Source organism: Pinus tabuliformis, chromosome 6 (assembly GCF_031772625.1).
Source record: "Pinus tabuliformis cultivar Carrire ecotype Pingquan chromosome 6, CPIR1, whole genome shotgun sequence".
Taxonomy (NCBI): domain Eukaryota; kingdom Viridiplantae; phylum Streptophyta; class Pinopsida; order Pinales; family Pinaceae; genus Pinus; species Pinus tabuliformis.
This window is the reverse complement of record NC_142292.1, coordinates 129,960,425-129,981,454: the sequence shown is the minus strand read 5'-3', so window position 1 is coordinate 129,981,454 and position 21,030 is coordinate 129,960,425. Positions and strand designations below refer to the sequence as shown.

At 37.2% G+C, this 21,030-nt stretch overlaps 1 protein-coding gene and 1 long non-coding RNA gene across 2 annotated transcripts; both read left to right on the top strand.

The window, feature by feature from the left end:
- Nucleotides 1-600: 600 nt before the first annotated feature.
- On the top strand, nucleotides 601-1,556 carry LOC149257698 (uncharacterized). The gene is made up of 2 exons (XR_016245973.1): nucleotides 601-985; nucleotides 1,107-1,556. It is a non-coding gene; the product is annotated as an uncharacterized LOC149257698 (long non-coding RNA).
- Nucleotides 1,557-19,873: 18,317 nt separating this feature from the next.
- LOC149257697 (ethylene-responsive transcription factor 5-like) lies at nucleotides 19,874-20,641 on the top strand. Its single transcript, XM_089383556.1, has one exon. The coding sequence runs from the start codon at nucleotides 19,874-19,876 to the stop codon at nucleotides 20,639-20,641; it is 768 nt and encodes a 255-aa protein (XP_089239682.1).
- Nucleotides 20,642-21,030: the final 389 nt, after the last annotated feature.

The window sequence follows — 21,030 nt, the reverse complement described above, 5'->3', positions numbered from 1 at the left end:
CTCTTTCTCTTATTCTTGACTAGCCTGGTCTGGTCATGAAACATATAACATTGTGAGCTACCTGCACAATTTTGCTTTTCCAAAAGATTATTAGTGTCATCATGATCTTCTCATCTTTTACTACTTATTCACATCCCAGAGGCCACAGTATAGTTAATCTGGGCTCTGATACCAATTGTCATATGTCTATAAGCTAATACTTAATACCCATAAAAAATTTTGTTTATTATGCGTATACAGTACCTTAATTAGATTTGCATCTGCACTTTAAATAAATATGTGTCATTCAGATGGTCACCACCGCCAGGTACCTAGCCTACCCTAAGGCGGTATATGGTGGCAGGTATTTAATATCGATGTGAAATCCATGAGTACCGATGGTCTATGGTTAATATAATTTCGATGGCATACATTACCTTTGGGCCATTCAAACCTTCGTAGACTTTGTGAGTTGGCGCCACCAGCGCTTGACATCTGACTGTTATATTAACGCTGTCGTCCGGATCACGTCACAGCGGTATGGCACTGAGTCCGGTCTTCCCGCGCCTTTCCTCCTTGGTATTGTCACCTCCATCGACGGTGGGCGTCTGCTACCAGGGATCAAGGGCCAGCACCGTGCCACGTTCTCGCCTCGGGCAGGTAGGGTATATACGCGGTTCCTCCGGTTTATTCGAGGTTTTTCCCTCGGCTCTCGATCTCCAGCTCTCTTCGTTTTTCCACTGCGAGGGTTTACCTTGTTGCTCCGCGCCGAGACCACAGCACTTCGGGTTCATACGCCGTTCCACAGGGGTTCCTCCTCATGCATCTCCAGTTTTACCTCGGCCAGGTAAACACTCTCCAGTTTAATGTTTTTGATTCGAATCCCGTGATTACAGGTTATGCAATCGTCTAAAGTTTGTTCTTGTGTTTACCAGGTATGAACGGCATTACCCGACCTTGGCGGATCTGGAAGAGCTCCCCTAAATGAGGCCGCCGAGCTGCAGAGGTATTTATCTGAGCACTAGGGTCTGTTTCTGATTGATGTAACTTCATTTCTCTCTGTTTGCCGGGAGTTTCCTCCATTATTGGAATGAGACCCCAACCTGATGACACATGGTTGGCCGCAGGTTTGACAGACCTCTGGTCTCGTTCCGATTACAAAGTCTTGAGATGTTGTTTAAGGAGCCGGGCATCTACCCGCTTGCGGTGATTTTGGGTTCTACCCTGGCTTCCAAAGCTATGAGTTTCGCTTGGTCTGCTTACATAAATGTGTACTGTTGTTAAACGTTTTCATGGCTACGACCATATATTTTGACTATTGTGAGAATCTGGTTGATAACCAGTTTGTTAATGATTTGTGAACTCGTTTAGCTCGTGGCCTATGATTCACATGTAAATATTTATATATATATGTTTTAACGCAGTTGCATTACGCCCCTGTCTATTTGTGGTATTGTTTGGAATGATTTCCTTCTGTATTACATAGGGTTTATATGTTAACTGAATGTATATTACATTTCTGAATGCATATTACATTTCCTATTCGGAATTCTTGTTGATTCGGACACTGTCCTGTATACATATTGTCAATTAGTTCAAGGGTTTATAGCACATGGCTGCCGTATTGCTCAAGTGTAAGGAGAACGGCGCTGCCGCCTCGCATCTGACCTCTGTAGATGTGTGGGCGCTTAGCTGGGTGTTCCTTGTGATTGAAAACCCCGAGGGTTTGTAAAGTGTTTAATGGTTATGCGGTATGATTCAGAAATCCTTGTTTTTGTTTCCAGCAAGTATTGTGTCTGTGACTTAATGCCATCGAGCGGTTATTTCCTCGGCATATCTTAATGTTTATGTTTTGCTTTTCAAAGACGACTATTAATACTACGACATTATTCTTGTCTTATGTTTGTAACACCTTACGGGTTATACCTTTATGCTCTCTGCAACAGCTGCACAATCTTTAAAATTTGTATCATGCTTAAGTTCTTGTTGTCGTTACTTCAGATTCGCCGAAACCCTTATGGCGGAACCGATTCAAGATCTGTTGTTATTTCTTTTCGGTTAAAAGAACCATCGTTTAAGTTATTCATCAAGGTTTTGATACTGACTGTGATCATTGGACCACGATGTATTCGACCAGAATATTCTCGAGGTATGAATAACCAGTTGTCTGGCTCGGATAACTCTTAAACTATGAATCCCCTCTTCTTGCACGAATAGGGTTCACCCAATGATTCTATTGTCTGCGGTATTGGTTCTCCATCTGTTCTGTTTACTCTGTCTTTCAGTTTCTACAGGTACAGTTCACAGTCGTTTGGGGTTTACAGACTCTATACTCAGTCTTTTGGGCTCTATAGATATTCTATTTATATATTCTCCTTCCATGCAGAAGGTCGCAGACAGGTTTCTTGTTTATACAGATAATGTAAAGATTCTGTAGTTTGGTTTATAGTTTAAATGTCCATAACCTGCACAGCTGACTATAAACACACAGTTTTTCCTTACGTCTAGGTGTTTTATACCCTGTCAGAGTAGTCTTACTTGTGCTATCCTCTGCTTCGTACAGACAGTATGGTTTACATCCTACCCTGCTAACCACTGACAATAACAGATACAATTATGAATTACACAGATAAATTTGAAGACATAAGTGTCCGTTACTTACCTGGTCTCCTCTTGACAAGGTGAGTCTGGAACCAGTCTTCTGCGCAAATCTCTGTGTAAAGCCTGATATCCACCCAACCGTGAGATCAGTCTCTCAAGACCTGAGTCTCCCCCCAAGCTTCTACTTACCGGATCACTATCCTCAGTAAGCCAACACTGTGACTATCTGGTCCTTACCAGACTTAGTCCAAAACAAAGTTCTTTCTTTTCTGTTTTCCTCCTCTGTCTGTCTCTACAGCACAGAGAGAAACTATCCACCCCTTTTCCTTTTTCCTGGAGACCTTTCCAGTTAAGGAAGGTGGTTATTTTCAGTTCCAATAACTGTTTTCCCTTTTGGGAAACTCAATGCTCTTTGAGTAATTCTTTAAACATTACTTTAATGCATAATTCAAATCAACAGATTACTCTTTAAAAGAAAATAGTTCTCAATGTCATTCAGTTTTTAATGCAGTAAACTTTTAAATAATTACATTTACGGGGTCATCACACCTTTGAATAAACCCCCTGACCTTTTATAACTTTTCATGCCCTTCCAAAAAACCACATGAGAAAAACAAATATGAGAAAGGTACTCCAAGTGAGTTTGTTAACTTTAATTTATAGAACTCCTTTGAAACATCAACGAATGTTTCACGCTATCGTGTTGTTTTGATTCATACATATTCGTGCTAACGCACCTCACGAAAGTAAAGTCTTGCGTTAATCTCGTAACGTTACAAATTTACCTTTGACCCGCGTGTATGCGAAATACGTTAAGTCACGAAAGTAAAGTCCTGCGTTAATCTCGTAAAGTTACAAATTTACCTTTGACCCGCGTGTATGCGGAATAGGTTAAGTCACGAAAGTAAAGTCCTGCGTTAATCTCGTAACGTTACAAATTTACCTTTCACCCGCGTGTATGCGAAACGTTACAAATTTACCTTTCACCCGCGTGTATGCGAAATAGGTTAAGTCTGTGACTGTTAACATTCATACATATTCGTGCTAAAGCACCTCACGAAAGTAGAGTCCTCCGTTAATCTCGTAACATTACAATTTACCTTTGACCCGCGTGTATGCGAAATAGGTTAAGACTGTGACTGTTAACGCAGCTCTCTGCTGAGCCTGTGTGTGTTATATCACTTTGTATACAATATGCACGGTGGGTTATAACTTCAACCAAAAAAAATATCTCTTTCGCTCTGATGTCAATTTGTTTGAAAGATAAAGGAGTTAAAACATAAATTTACATAAATCACATAAGTTATGACTCTTTTATTAATTACACAAAATGTGATACTTACAATTAATCGGGTGAAGTGTATTTTACTTTTTCAGTGACTTGCTTATAATATCTTGACATGCAACCACATCCTAAAATTCGTGTATCACTTAATTGTACTCAACATACAATTACACACTAAAAATCGTCTATTACTTAAGTCAACTTGACTCAACACTCCACAACATTCAGCACTTCAACACTCAACACTTCGTTAACTAACTTTCTTCAACACTCAACACTTAGTTAACTAACTCTCTAGTTTTACTCATCTCCTCATGTGAAAATAACTAGCTTATTTTAACAAATTTAACTTGGCACTTTCCACCACCGAAAAGGTTGGCACTTTCCACCACCGAAAAGGTTGCTCTCGCATATGACCGGGTCACCTTCAGTGTCCTTGGAGTGAGGGCTAACCTTAATTTTCCCGCGGCCTTTGCTTTCCAATTTAGAGAGCGGATCACTCGTAGATGATCACATAGACAACAAAAGGAAGAGAGGAAGTGGAGAAACGACCGCTGAGCGAGCGTCATCTGGTCGGGAGAGAGCTGCGTGAGTAGGAGCCATATCAATTGTTTTAATCATTTTGATCATGAAAATGTATGATCATTTATTATTATGATTATGAAAGTGTATGATTAAAGATTAAATTCGTGATATTGGAACAATTTTGTGAAATGTTATTACCCTTATCGCCCTCATGGGAATTTTGCAAGATGGTAGTGAAATGAGAATGGGGAAGGCTCCCATGTCCCAACTCAACTCTCATATATATATATATATATATATATTTTAAGATTTTTAATTTTATATTATAAATGTTTAATTAAAATTTTATTCATTTTTAATATCATAAAAATATAACCAAGTTTTATTTATCTTAATTTTAAATTTATTATAAATTTGGAAAGTGTGATTCTTTGTTACTAGGTTAAATGTTACTATGTATTTAACAAGGTGTAAAAAGAAGCATATATATAATTAATTAAATATTTTAAGATTTTTATTTTTATATTATACATATTTAATTAAAATTTTATTTATTTTTAATATGATAAAAATGCAATTCAAATTTAAAAATATAACTAGAGTCTATTTATCTTAATTTTAAATTTATTATAAATTTGGAAGGTGTGATTCTTTGTTATTATGCATTTAGGGAAAATGTTTTTTTTTTACATATTCACATGCAAACTCCAAAACAATGTCATTCTTAATAATTATTTTCAAAAATATCTAAAAAAAATTCATTCTTCATATTAATAATTATTTTCGCAAATATTTTTTCCAAGGAATTTTCACAAAAATGCAACATTATGTATCATATTAATAATCATGATTTATCTAGATTAGCAAAGTTAATTATCATTGATGACATACTTTTTCATTTATCTTAGCACTATTATCACCATTAATATTATTAAGATGTAATTTGTGTAGTTTTCTTCTTTGGTAATATTTTTTTTATTGGAGTAATTGTCACACTCACATCAATGAGAATCAACATCTTAGAAACATGCGACTAACCACCCACTTAATGTAATGGTACGAGTTTGGATGTTTACTAATGCATGTGGGTTTTGGGTATTGGATAACCTCAACATGGTATTAGAAGCTCTAAGGATGTTCAATTCCCAGAGTTGTGTTAGGGAGAGGGGTGTTGATGTTGGAATAAGGAAGCCTTGGAGCTATTAAACTTATTTTGCATCCTTATTTATTACATTGTAAGCCTTATCTTCTAGCTCTCACTAGAAGGTGCTCCTATAAATTAGGTTGGTGTACAATATTTTTCCTCCAGTAATGATTTCTCCATATACATTTGAGGGGGGGGGGGGGCGCGGGGGGTGTTGGAGTAATTGTCGCACTCACCTCATTTGAACAAATTGAGAGAGTACAATGAGAGTACGATTATTGATATTTTATAATGCTTTTAGTTAAACTAAAGAAATTTTTGTGTCCTTTTTTTCTTTTGTTTCCCTAATCACCTAGGCACATTCTACCGTTGATTATGAGGGAGAAGTGTAATTTGTTCCCTACTCAACCTCAAGTTGACACAATTTTTTTTTATAAATAAAATTAAAATGTTCTCTAAATAAAAAACCAATGTACTCTATAATTAACACACACACACATATATGCATTTGGTTACTTTTAATTAAAATCATTATAAACCATCAATAATCCTACTTTCTCTTCATTGCCTTTCATTATTGTTGATGTTTGTAATGAAGGAGGGGTAGTAAAAATATTTGTCTCAATATGAAGCAACATAACTTTATATCAACTTTTAAAAGAGATAAAGTAATTAAAAGAAAAAATATACAAATTGAATAAACTTTGAATATTCATATTTGAACCCTCATTTTAAGTAAAATATGTCAATGTCCACTGTGCATTATTGTAAACAGTTAAAAAATAAGCTACATACATATTATATACACTAATTGAGAAAAATAGAATGTTATGATTAAAACATTTTAAGTAGTCTCACTATTTCACATTTTTTCCCTTTTCAAAGGTATTTTCAATGGATTTTATTTTAAATCCAATAGAAATTTGTTGGAATTGTAAATCTGAGCTGTGTAGTCACACAAGATATTATATACACTAATTGAAAAAATAGCATGTTAGGGTTAAAACATTTTAAGTACTCTCACTATTTCACATTTTTGCCCCTTTTCAAAGATATTTTCAATGAACTTTATCTTAAATCCAATAGAAATTTGTTGGAATTGTAAATTTGAACTGTGTAGTCACACAATCCAAGTATATAATAGGATTTTTAAGGTGTTTGAATGCATAAATACACAATCAAATGCAATTTAGACATTGAACAATTAGCATGGTGTGTGTATATGGAGAGACAAAAAGTGAAAACCAATATAGATCCACCATAGCCATAGTCATATCAAGCATCAAGAGGGATCAAATCTCCTAAAGTGTAAACATTTCTTAAGATTTGCATTATAAAAAGGGTTTGCACCTCAAGATATTTGATGTCTATATATTGGCTATTGCTAGATCTATGGTTAATATAGATATGTATTGGTTTATAGACATTTTTTTAAAGAGAATTTGTCTATTTTTATTTAAATTTTAAAAAAGATATATGTGAACTTATAAAGTGAAATATACATCTCTTTTATATTGGTTGTAAAATACATCTTGATGCAATTATTATTTTTCATACTTTCAATATTTAATAATAACTTAAAAACTCATTGGGATTATCAAATGATATTTTGTATAAAATTGTACTAGGAAAATTATATAATTTAAATTATTTATTTGTTTTATATTTAATATATTTCCATTTTAGAAATTAATAATTAATTCAAACTTTAAAAAATCAATGTAGTTTTCAACCCATAATGTATAAAATTACATTAGGTTGGTTATGTAAATCAAATGACGAGAAAATGTTCATAAACATCAAGTCTCCATAGTCATGGAGACATATGTATACAATAAGATAATTTGTATAAAATTAAACTAGGATAATTATATAATTGAAATGATTTATGTGGAAAACTTGTATATATTATAAATTTAAGATATTTATTATTTTTATTAGTAATTAATATTTAATTTGAAATTTAATCAAAATTATAATGTGTATAGTTATATAAATTGAATGATTAGAAAATGTTTATACATATTAATTTTTTATAGTCGTTATTATATATTTATCTTAAGTATGGGTTTAATATGAGTTTACAAGGATCAAATTTCTTCATGTGTAAACTTTTTTTAAAGTGTAAAATTTGGAAAAAAAAAATTGCATCCCCCTCATACCATCATAGATTGGATGAATTTCTAGTGGTTATTTCTATATATAATGTATATTTTTTTATTTTCTAAATTGTATTTTTTGTGTAACCTTGGCAAGACTACATCTTTATCATGTCCAATATATCACCCGAGGCGGGCAAGGAATTGAACCAGTGACTTTACATCAATGAGTGTCTTAAGGTATAAATTGTATTTTTGAATGCGATATAGAATACATAATTGACATTAAAATATTTTGTGCGTTGAGACATTTTATCCTTGAACTACATTGAGCATATTAAAATGGTTTATTGGTTATGAATATATTTTTAAGTATACTTGAATATTAAAACATTTTATTTATAAGCCACATTATTTTTTTTTCTTTTATTTTTTCCTTTATAAATTGAATATTTTGTTATATAAAACACTAAATTAATATCTTTTAACATTTTATATATATATATATATCTATCTATATATATATATATATCTATATATATATCTATATATATATATATATATATATATATATATATATATAATTGACATAGATTTTCATACAATTTATTTTACATCGTTGAAATGTTTTTAAAAGTATAAGATTTAACATTTTATTTGCATATTGTTTTTTACTTCTAATATTATCTTCTTTTAAAGTTGATATGAAATTATAGTATATAATGTGGACAACTAAGTAAACATGCATAGTATATTGGTTTTTGTTTTTTAATTATAGAAAAGATTCTTTCTATTTAGAAAATATTTAGGCCGATAGGCCTTCCTATGCATCAACTTCTTCGTCAACATTTTTACCTTGCTTTGTTCAATCGGGTGAGACACTTTCAACCGTTGATCTAAACCAGAAAACGAAACATTCTCCTATTGACATCTGTGTGCCGAGCTTCCGGGAGAGTTCGTGGAGTTTATGGCTGTTTCTGTTTATGGGCTACGCTACATGCATGGCCGCTGTTATTATTAGAGCTTAATTTTTTCTAATTTATTAGGCCGATAGGCCTTCCTATGCATCAACTTCTTCGTCAACATTTTTACCCTGATCCGTTCGATCGGGTGAGACACTTTCAACCGTTGATCTAAACCAGAAAACGAAACATTATCCTATTGACATCTGTGCGCCGAGCTTCCGGGAGAGTTCGTGGAGTTTATGGTTGTTTCTGTTTATGGGCTACGCTACATGCATGGCCGTTGTTATTATTAGAGCTTGATTTTTTCTAATTTAATCAAACGAGCCTGTGCAGGAGGCAGCGACTGAACGTAGGTACATTCGGGATCAAATGTGTTCCATCGCCGTAAGGAACACTGCGCTAAAAAAACTATTTGTGCGTGGTCTCAGCCTGGAGACAAACGACCAGTCCCTTGCCACCGTATTCTCTCCTTTCGGTGAATTGGATGAAAGTAGCGTTTTCATAACCCAAGCTATGTTCAAAGTTCAGATATAAATTCTGGTTAGGCCGATAGGCCTTCCTATGCATCAACTTCTTCGTCAACATTTTTACCCTGCTCCGTTCGATCGGGTGAGACACTTTCAACCGTTGATCTAAACCAGAAAACGAAACATTCTACTATTGACATCTGTGCGCCGAGCTTGCGGGAGAGTTCGTGGAGTTTATGGCTGTTTCTGTTTATGGGCTACGCTACATGCATGGCCGCTGTTACTATTAGAGCTTGATTTTTTCTAATTTAATCAAACGAGCCTGTGCAGGAGGCAGCGACTGAACATAGGTACATTCGGGATCAAGTGTGTTCCATCGCCATAAGGAACACTATGCTCAAAAAACTATTTGTCCGTGGTCTCGGCCTGGAGACAAACGACCAGTCCCTTGCCACAGTATTCTCTCCTTTCGGTGAATTGGATGAAAGTAGCGTTTTCATAACCCAAGCTATGTTCAAAGTTCAGATATAAATTCTGGTTGGAACAATGTTGGTGTCCCTTTTCCCCTTTCTGCCATGGTTGATAATATCGTCTGTTCTTTGCAGGTTCACAGTTCTTCTGAATCAAAAGAAACAGCAATTCCATTGATGACGGAGTTCCCCAAGCGTTGGATGACAAGTTACGTCCAAGACAAGAAGTCATGAGTGGCCTATACAAATCGATTCTCGGAGTTAGCAGCACGCAATCATGGGAGGTGAGCGGAACACTGGCAAAACATATTTCTCCTTCAATTCAACTAGCGAAGCACTACATTCATTGCTAAGGAAGGCCAAAGTTCCCCCCAATATTTATGTGAGGGAAGTAGCACAGGTAATATTAATTGCCATGATAATAATATTAAATCTATGTTAATGGCAGGTCCGGAGACTGAACACATAGGTGTTGTTTCCCAAGGAGGAACTCTAAATTCTCCGCCTTATTTAAGGCCGAACGAAAACTCCACTACACGTTTCTATGCAAGAAGCCTGGGATCAAATCCCCTGTCTTCTTTGTGGCCAAACGAATACGCCACAACAACTTTCTCCGCAAGAAGCCGCGGATCAAATCACCCACCTTCTTTGAGGCCAAACAAAAACGCCACTACAACTTTCGATGCAAGAAGCCTCGGACCAAACCCTCCGCCTTCTTTTGCATTCTTCCAACTTCGCATCTTGGAAAATAATCATCATAATCGTCTCCGGCAATTAGGTTCCAATAATCTAATGGGAATTTCCCGACATCCTTTCCAGTCCAATTTCATAGAGACTATGTCGTCCGGAAGTGGTGCCAATTTTTCAGGACCGATGTTCAGGCAATCGAAGAAGGAATCTCCTCAGCAGCAGAGAAATACACAACGTCCATACAACTTAGACAGCGTTGGCACCGTTATATCGCCTTATTAGAACCCGCTGAATGGAACCCCAGCTCCTCCTCTTCCTAGAGCCCTGTCATCTTTAGAGGTCCCTCAGTTTACCGTCAGCAGATTATTTAGGGAACTAGAAAACCATACCAAGCATATTCTGACGGTTCACCAACAGCCTTTGGCATATTCCGATGCTGCTCTGCCTGTTGTCATCTTCAGAGGTCCCTCAGTTTACCGTCAGCAGATTATTTAGGGAACTAGAAAACCATACCAAACATATTCTGACGGTTCACCAACAGCCTTTGGTGTTGAAATCTAATTTCAACGCAGCTGCCAGAAACCGGTCAGCTAATCCGCCGGAAAGCTCTCGGGTTGATTTCAGGCAGAAGGAATAATCCGGCAAGGAGCTCCGAGAAAATATGGAGCTGACGCGTGGTTGACCCCTGACGTAACGCAACGTAAGAATCTCGGGGGTTAATGTTCAGCACTTGTTGGCCTTCCGATATTCTCCTCCTCCGTTCGATCTACTCCACCCTTTTCGTCCGTTGATTGCCCAAACCTGCATATGAACATACATTAATGACTTTGCGTGGAGTGAATTTCATTTTTGGTTGACCGCGGTAAAATAATTAATGAATTAATTGTTACCGTAGAGAATAGGTAAGGTGATTTAAATTTTAATGTTTTTATATGTATCGGAGGTATGGTGGTGCATTTAAAGAAAGGCATGGGTGTTAAAAATACTTACGGCACGTAAAAGTAATTGTGTTTTTTTTATTTTGTTTTGTTTTCAAAAAAAATGAAAAGGGCTCGTGCATTGACTATTTTAAAAAAAAGAGAGCAGTGAAAAACGTGCTCTGCATCTCTGTTTTGTTTGGCACATGGGATATAAGGTTTTTGTTGTTGGCCATCGTAGAATAGTGGTGCAGCGAAAAACCATGTGTGGTATGTATTGAACACACAGCAGTGTGTAAAATGAGTAGAACCAGGTGATGTAATTTTTGGAATTGCACAGCAGTGCAGAAAGGAAATGGTGGAGCGATTTTTGTAACTCTGTGTAAATTTCTTTTACAGCAGTAAACTTATGTAAATCCTTTTATTACAGCAGTAAGTTGTTTTTCACACCAGTGAATATAAAAAGGATTTTACAGTGGTAAATCTTTGCATCAGGTTTTAATGAATAGAATGTTCTTATGGTGTTGAAATATTCTGTCTCTCAGTGAATTTTTTTTTAAGTCTTCTGTGCACAAAAGGATCCTGGAGAAAAGTAAAAACAGAGCATTGCCTCTGTGTGTTTGAATGTTTGGTTTTTGGTATTTTCCCCATTAAAAAATTCCCAACAGTGGTATCGGAGCTAGTCCAGGCTTAGGCTCTTTAAAGAAGCTAAAGAAGCTGAAGGGAGAAGGTTGTTGCTGCAGCAAAACTTCTCAGGCAGATAGAAGACTCAGACAACAAAGGATTCAGGTATTCTTCATAGCTATCTTGTTTGTTATTGAAGAGACAGTCAGTGTTTTAAATACACAGTCAAGGAATGGCCAGCACAAGCACTGGTATGGGTTTGTTTAACACCCAGCTCCCACAGTTTAATGGGAAGAACTATGACTATTGGGCAATAACCATGACAGCCCTGTTTGCCTCTCAAGACTTATGGGAAATAGTTGAGGAAGGTTTTGAAGAACCAGCAGATGAAACTGAGTTCAATGCACTAACTCAGGGAGAGAGAGATCAGTTGAAGAGAAATAAGAAGAAGGACTCAAAAGCCCGTATGTTGTTGTATCTAGCAGTAGACCAGAGTGTGTTTCCAAGGTTAGCAGCAGCTAAGACAGCAAATGAAGCATGGCAAACCCTCAAGACAGCCTATCAAGGCATGGAGAGAGTGAAGACAGCAAAACTACAATTGCTGAGAAAGGATTTTGAGAACTTGAACATGAAGGAGTCAGATAACATTGACTCATTCTTCACTCATGTGATTGGTGTAATCACACAAATGAGAACTCATGGAGAAACCATTGAAGATAGAAGGATTGTGGAGAAAATATTGAGGGTCTTACCCTCAAAGTTTGATGCCATAGTCACCACCATCGAAGAGACAAAGGATCTCTCAAGTTATTCAGTTGATGAGCTACATGCATCACTGATAACACATGAGCAGAGGTTGAGTAGGAATGAAAACTCATCTCTTGAGCAAGCCTTCAAGACCCAGATGTCCTTTGGAAGAGGAAGAGGTCAAGGAAGAGGAAACAAAAGAGGAAGAGGCAGAAGCCAGAATAGAGGTGGAAGGAACAGCCCATCAAATGCACAAGGAAGAGGCAGCAATCCAAATCAGAACCAAGGCCAAGGCAGCAGCCAACAAAGAGAACAGTTTCATGCTCAAGGACAAAGGTATGATAAATCTAATGTTCAATGCTATTATTGCAAAAAGTATGGACATTATGCAAGTGATTGTAGAAAGAAACAACATGATATGAACAGCAGACAAAATGCAAATGTTACAAGAGAAAACAGCAGTCAAAATAATGTTCTGCTAGCTTGTAACATGGCTGAAACACATAGTGAAGACATTTGGTTTTTAGACTCAGGTTGCAGCAACCATATGACAGGAAACATTGCCCTCTTCTCAGCCTTAAATCAGAATTTGAAATCAGAGGTCACACTAGGAACTGATTGTAAAGTGTCTGTTATGGGAAAAGGGGAGATAAAAATATTTACAAAGCAAGGAGAAAAGAAAACCATAGCAGATGTATACTATGTCCCCGGAATGAGATGTAACCTATTGAGTGTTGGACAGCTTATCCAAAAGGGTTACAATGTTTACTTTGTAAATGATGTGTGCACCATCATGGACATACCACCCAGCAAAAGATGCATTGCTGAAGTGAAGATGACAAGGAACAGGATGTTCCCTCTCCGGATCAGGGCAGACATGAAAAACAAAGGTGAAATTGCAGCAGTCACCCAAGAGGCCTTCCAAAGCGTGCCAAAGGATGAGAACTGGTTATGGCACTTGAGATTCGGGCATCTAAATTTTGGAGGTCTAAACTTATTGAGCAGAAAAGGAATGGTAAAGGGATTACCATTGATAGAGAAACCGGACAGCCTATGTGAAGGCTGCATTTTGGGAAAACAACACAGAGAAAGTTTTCCATCAGGGAAGAGCATAAGGGCAAAGGCACCCTTAGAGATCATCCACTCAGATTTATGTGGACCAATGCAAGCTCCATCATTAGCTGGCAGCCTATATTTCTTAACATTCATTGATGACTGTACAAGAAAGACTTGGATATATTTCCTTAAAAACAAAAGTGAAGTGTTTGAGAAATTCCAAAATTTCAAAGCACTTGTGGAAAACCAAAGCGGGCTGCACATTAAAGTTTTGAGAACTGATAGAGGAGGTGAATATATCTCCAAGGAATTCCTAAGATTTTGTAGAGAAAATGGAATTCATAAACAGTTTACAACTCGGTACACCCCACAGCAAAATGGAGTTGCTGAAAGGAAAAACAGGACCATCATGGATATGGCAAGGAGCATGTTGAAGGCAAAACATTTGCCAAATGAGTATTGGGCTGAAGCTGTATATTGTGCAGTTTATATATTGAACAGGTGTCCTACAAAAGCAGTGATGAACAAAGTGCCCGAAGAGGCATGGAGTGGGAGAAAGCAAGGAGTCACCCACATGAGAGTTTTTGGGTGTGTGGCCTATGCACACATACCAGATCAGCTAAGGAGGAAGTTGGACAGCAAAGGGGAGAAATGCATCTTCATTGGATACAGTGATGAATCCAAAGCCTACAGGCTGTACATTCCATCTACCAAGAAGTTCTTTGTCAGCAGGGATGTTCAATTCATAGAAGAGGAAGCTTGGGATGGAAGCATAGAGAAAACAGTCAATGTCAAGAACTGTTTGTCTCATGATGAAGATGAAGAGGAGGTGGCTGAAATGAATCCCCAAACAACAGCGCCAACACAAGGACAGCAAGGTACACCATTGAGGATCAATGAGAGTGCTTCTCCAAGCACACCACAAGGAGGAAATTCAAGTGCATCTTCAAGCACTTGCACACCAAGTGAACGAGGTAAGAAGTTTAGAAATCTAAGTGAAATTTATGAAGAAGGAATGAATTCCTTATTTGCCTTGTATTGTCATGTTGATGATCCTATTCATTTCGAAGATGCAATCAAAGATAGGAAATGGATAGAAGCTATGGATGAGGAGATGAATGCCATAGAGAGAAACAAAACATGGGATTTGGTTGAGTTACCAAAAGGCAAAGAAGTCATTGGTGTGAAATGGGTCTATAAGACCAAGAGCAATGCTGAAGGCAAGATAGAAAGGCACAAGGCAAGGCTGGTTGTCAAAGGGTACAAGCAGCAGTATGGAAGAGATTATGAGGAGATTTTCGCACCGGTTGCAAGAATGGAAACCGTGAGAGCAGTGCTGTCCATAGCAGCACAAAACAAATGGAAAGTCTACCAAATGGACGTGAAGTCAGCATTCCTAAATGGAGTGTTAATGGAAGAGGTTTATGTGGAACAGCCTCTCGGATATGAGAAGAAAGGTGAAGAGCACAAAGTGTGCAAATTGAAGAAAGCTCTTTATGGGCTGAAGCAAGCGCCAAGAGCATGGTACAGCAGGATAGATTCATATCTATTGGATAATGAATTTGACAAATGTGAAGGAGAACCCACAGTCTACATCAAAGAAAAGGATGGTAAGATTTTAATTGTTGTCTTATATGTTGATGATGTTATTTTCACAGGTAATGATGATCAGCTCATTAAGAATTTTAAATCAGTCATGAAGGATGAATTTGAAATGACTGATATGGATTTCTTGAGATACTTCTTAGGCATAGAAGTAGATCAAAATGAAAAAGGAATTTTTATATCTCAAGCAAGATATGTAAATCAAATTTTGAGCAGATTTAAGATGGAAGAATGCAAGGCAGCCATCACTCCCACAGTAATGGGATTAAAGCTCAGCAGAGAGGACAGCAGCAAGGATTTTGATCCTAGTTTGTACAAGAGTATTGTAGGCAGCCTCATGTACTTAACAGCTACTAGGCCTGATTTAATGTATGCTGTTAGTTTAATTTCCAGGTTCATGGAGAGGCCAAAGGAGGCACATTGGCAGGCAGCAAAGAGAATTTTGAGGTATGTCAAAGGCACCAAAATGGTTGGAATTTTATATCATGCCTCAGAACATTCAGATTTGGTTGGGTACACAGATAGCGATTGGGCTGGAAGTGTAGATGATCGGAAGAGCACTTCCGGTTATGTTTTTAATATGGGTTCAGGAGCCATTTCATGGGCTTCTAAGAAGCAGTCCATTGTAGCATTGTCTACAGCAGAGGCTGAATATGTGGCAGCTACAGCAGCAGCATGTCAAGCAGTGTGGATGAGAAGAATGTTGAGAAGCTTAGGCCAAGAGCAGGCAAAAGCGACAGTGATTTTTTGTGACAATAGCTCAGCTATTGCATTGTCAAAGAATTCAGTGTTTCATAAGAGAACGAAACACATTGATACAAGGTTTCACTACATCAGAGAATTGGTGAACAATGGAGAAATTGTCCTAGAACATTGCAGGACTCAAGAACAGGTAGCAGACATCTTGACAAAGCCACTTGATCAGAAGAGCTTTGAATTTTTGAGAAAGTGTCTCGGTATGACCGAATGCCCAGCTGTTGAAATTAAAGGGGAGTGTTGAAATCTAATTTCAACGCAGCTGCCAGAAACCGGTCAGCTAATCCGCCGGAAAGCTCTCGGGTTGATTTCAGGCAGAAGGAATAATCCGGCAAGGAGCTCCGAGAAAATATGGAGCTGACGCGTGGTTGACCCCTGACGTAACGCAACGTAAGAATCTCGGGGGTTAATGTTCAGCACTTGTTGGCCTTCCGATATTCTCCTCCTCCGTTCGATCTACTCCACCCTTTTCGTCCGTTGATTGCCCAAACCTGCATATGAACATACATTAATGACTTTGCGTGGAGTGAATTTCATTTTTGGTTGACCGCGGTAAAATAATTAATGAATTAATTGTTACCGTAGAGAATAGGTAAGGTGATTTAAATTTTAATGTTTTTATATGTATCGGAGGTATGGTGGTGCATTTAAAGAAAGGCATGGGTGTTAAAAATACTTACGGCACGTAAAAGTAATTGTGTTTTTTTTATTTTGTTTTGTTTTCAAAAAAAATGAAAAGGGCTCGTGCATTGACTATTGTAAAAAAAAGAGAGCAGTGAAAAACGTGCTCTGCATCTCTGTTTTGTTTGGCACATGGGATATAAGGTTTTTGTTGTTGGCCATCGTAGAATAGTGGTGCAGCGAAAAACCATGTGTGGTATGTATTGAACACACAGCAGTGTGTAAAATGAGTAGAACCAGGTGATGTAATTTTTGGAATTGCACAGCAGTGCAGAAAGGAAATGGTGGAGCGATTTTTGTAACTCTGTGTAAATTTCTTTTACAGCAGTAAACTTATGTAAATCCTTTTATTACAGCAGTAAGTTGTTTTTCACACCAGTGAATATAAAAAGGATTTTACAGTGGTAAATCTTTGCATCAGGTTTTAATGAATAGAATGTTCTTATGGTGTTGAAATATTCTGTCTCTCAGTGAATTTTTTTTTAAGTCTTCTGTGCACAAAAGGATCCTGGAGAAAAGTAAAAACAGAGCATTGCCTCTGTGTGTTTGAATGTTTGGTTTTTGGTATTTTCCCCATTAAAAAATTCCCAACATTTGGCATATTCCGATGCTGCTCCGCCTGTTACTATGGTCATGGAAGGTCGTTCAATTTGCCAGACAATTTTCCTTGAAGAACACTCATGTTATGAAAGCTTTGCGCGGGCTCTCAGAGGAATGTTTGTAGGAAGCATTGAGGGAGATGATCTAATTAATACTAAAAATTACTGCAATCTATCAAACGCCATTCTAGGCTATTTGATTGCATATGAAGATAATGAAGGCGACTTGCTTCTAACAGGAGACCTTTCCTGGAAGTAGGTTTGCACTTGTTTTCATATTCTTTATGTCAGATAAATGGATATTTTTCTTTTCTGTTCGCTATCATTCAAGCTAAGTTTCCATGGCTGATTTTCTTCTTTTATGTTCGTTTTCCAAATTTTATTGAACTAGAGATTTTGTTGGAGTAGCAAAGAGAATCCGAATTTTAGCGGCTAAAGATCGCGGAGGCCAAATCAGATTACGCAGGAGAGAATCATAATTTTGTACATGGATTCATCTCTTGTGTTGTTTTGCGAAATGCTTGTAACACACTCATTTTGAATGTATTACTCAATTTGTGGCCTTTTCCTCCTCTTCTTTAAATGCATTTAGCAGCACAGAACATGAGCTAAGCAGTCCGGTGGATTGCTAATTCTATTCCTGGTCATGTAAGTAAATTAGTTGAGGTAACGACGGCCGTAACTGCAGCCACTCAAGTGTTAAAATATGCAAAATCTGTTTGGCCATATTGCAATACTTCGAGACTGAAATACCTTGGGAAATGTGTCAGGTAATGATATTTTGCTCGGACCAACATTCTTATGATTATGCTTGGCCATCTATAGAGGTTTCTTAATTTTGGGTAACTAACTTACTCTAAAATGAAATAAGACATTCAATGTGTTCTGGGTCATATAGATATAAACAAAACATCTAAAGAAATGTAATTGCACAATGATCTAGTCCAAGAAAACAAGGTTTTCCACAAACCAATTAAGCCTTTCAACCTTTTCGGCTTATTTTCTTATATCAAACATTTGTGCAGGGTTTCAACCAATTAACATTTCATTGAGTATATATCTACAAATCAAGGATTTTGAGATCAAATCCCACAAAGTAATTCTATACCTGTTATTCAAATTCCTTCAAGCTTTTGAAAGTAAAACCAATGAATTATCAATATAATTTTACAATAATAAAAAACAATTAGAAGGCCTTTAGCTAGCTCAAATTGCTCGTTCTTTAGGCTTGAACCAACATCTCTTCTAGAGAAATTCAAAAATTCTAATTTAATAATCCTATTGGCCTCTCTTTGTACCTTTTGGGACAATTGCTAGTTTATATTTATTTTTATTTTAATGTTTAACATGAACACGCATCACCCTCATCTTAAACACCCCAAGGGTTAGCTCAACTGGTCGAGTCCTCATTCTGTTGTTAAATACCTCATTGATCGGGAGGTCATACGGTCAATTCTCCACTCCGTTGTTAAGTACCTCATTGATTAGGAATCCTCCACTCCATTGTTAAGTACCTCATTGATCTCCACTCCATTGTTAAGTACCTCATTGATCCGGCGGTCATAGGGGAAATTCTCCTCAACCCCCTTGAGATTAGGCCCGTTCCATTGTTAAGTAGGCCCTGCTAGTTTCACTCGGTTGATCTTCCCAAATTTTCCTATGAAAAATAAGACTCTTATCTTAAACAAAAAAATATAAAAAATAAATACTAGACTAAATTTCAATCTTTATAATATATAACAGAAAAACAAAACTACTTCAAAATAAAATTATTATTAAAAATATATAATAATATAATTTTAAAATCCCTCAAAATAGATAATCTATCTATACAAATATTCGCAAAATAAAAACATCTATCGATATAGATATGCTCAAACTTGCTATGATAATCACATTCTTTTTCCAACCAGAAAACCGTGACATATTTGAAGAACATAAAGAAACGTGATTCCAGTAGAAAGTAACATTGAGATATGTGGACACTAAAACGATGATAGGCTAATAACATGAGAAGGCACCATTGTTGTTTTATAAATACGTTTGCGTTTGTCATTGCCATCGAGGCTCGGAAATCGACTATTGAGAAGCTCCATTGCCAAATATATTGAATCTGATGGTTTGAACATGGACATGGATAACATCACGAGATTCATTTTACCTGAAACTTTGGCCCCCCAATAATTCTATTCAAATCAGACTGTTAATGGAGATTGAAGGGTGCCGGCTGTATTTTTATCTCATTTAAAATTGGGAACGTGACATAAGTCTCCATCTAATTGCACATATCTTTGATTTTGCATAAATACGACGTAGTTAGGGAGTAATTTGGTGGAAAAAATATTTCTAATGTTTTTTTTTTTTGAACTTTCATGTTTGCCAATGCGCACATGTTTGATGCACCATGCCTCTTTGCCGCATTTTAATGTTCTGGTCAAACAATAGTGAGAAAGGGTCAATGATAACAAATGACGTGGTGAGGATGGCGGCTTCAATGGCATAGTTTAAAGTGGAATATATCTATTACTTTTTTATTTTTTAAACACACATGCGAAAATGCCGCGAAAGATGGGCTGGTAGGGTGCAGTGCACCGACCAGAAATGAGAGATGGAAATATTGCTTTATAATCCTTATTCACTACACAATTGGAAAACGAGAAAGAATGCTTTACGTTCCCTCACTTCACAATCAAATTGAAGAGGAAAACAATCGATCTAAAAGTGGCCGCTATTCTGATTGGCCTGAGACCGCGATGGAGATTACAGCAGGGCGGAGCCTGAACATGAACATTTTGGAGTTGATTCGCCACCATTTGCTTGCAAAGGACGACGAACTGGATATTATGCATCTGTATCAGCCAGGAGGAAATGATTCATCCTCCTCATCATCCTCGGTATCCTTCTTACCCGTAGTCAGCTGGAATTTCATCCACGCTACTGCCACAGACACTGCAAACGGTTCATGCCAAAATAGCCGCAGCAGATCAACATCAGAAGACAATAACAATGAATTTACACAACAATATTCTGTATCCACAGTTACACGACGTGCAGAGGTGGTAAATGTAAAGGTAATGCCACAGCCACGGAAGGAGGAGGAGGAGAGTGGAGAGACGACCAAGAGCAGGCACTACAGAGGAGTCAGGAAGCGGACATGCGGTAAATTCACAGCTGAAATCAGGGACCCCGCCAAGAAGGGGGCTAGGGTTTGGCTCGGCACTTTTATCACCGCTGAAGAGGCTGCTCTCGCATATGACCGCGCCGCCTTCAGAATCCGCGGAGCCAGGGCTATCCTTAACTTTCCCCTCGCCTTTGCTTCCAATTCAGAGAGCGGATCGGTCGTAGAAGATCACATGGGGAATAAAAGGAAGAGAGGAAGAGGAGAAACGACGGTTGAGTGGGCGTTATCTGGCCGGGAGAGAGCTGCGTGAGTGGGAATGGTAGAAAGTGATCGTTTAAGTCATTTTGATCATGAAAATGTATGATCATTTGTCATTATCATGATGAAAGTGTATGATACAGATTAAATTCCTTATATTCGAACAATTTAGTGAAAGTCTACCACCCTTATCGTTTAAGTCATTTTGATCATGAAAATGTATGATCATTTGTCATTATCATGATGAACGTGTATGATTCGTTATATTCTAACAATTTTGTGAAAGTCTATCACCCCTATCACCTTTATGGGAATCTGCAATCCACTTAAGGATGCCCTTTTTCAATATTGGAGTGAGATGAGAATGGAAAAGTCAACTCAAATTGTAAAATATTTCATTTCTAGTTTCAAGCATCATGAAAATCCGAGTGATATATATGC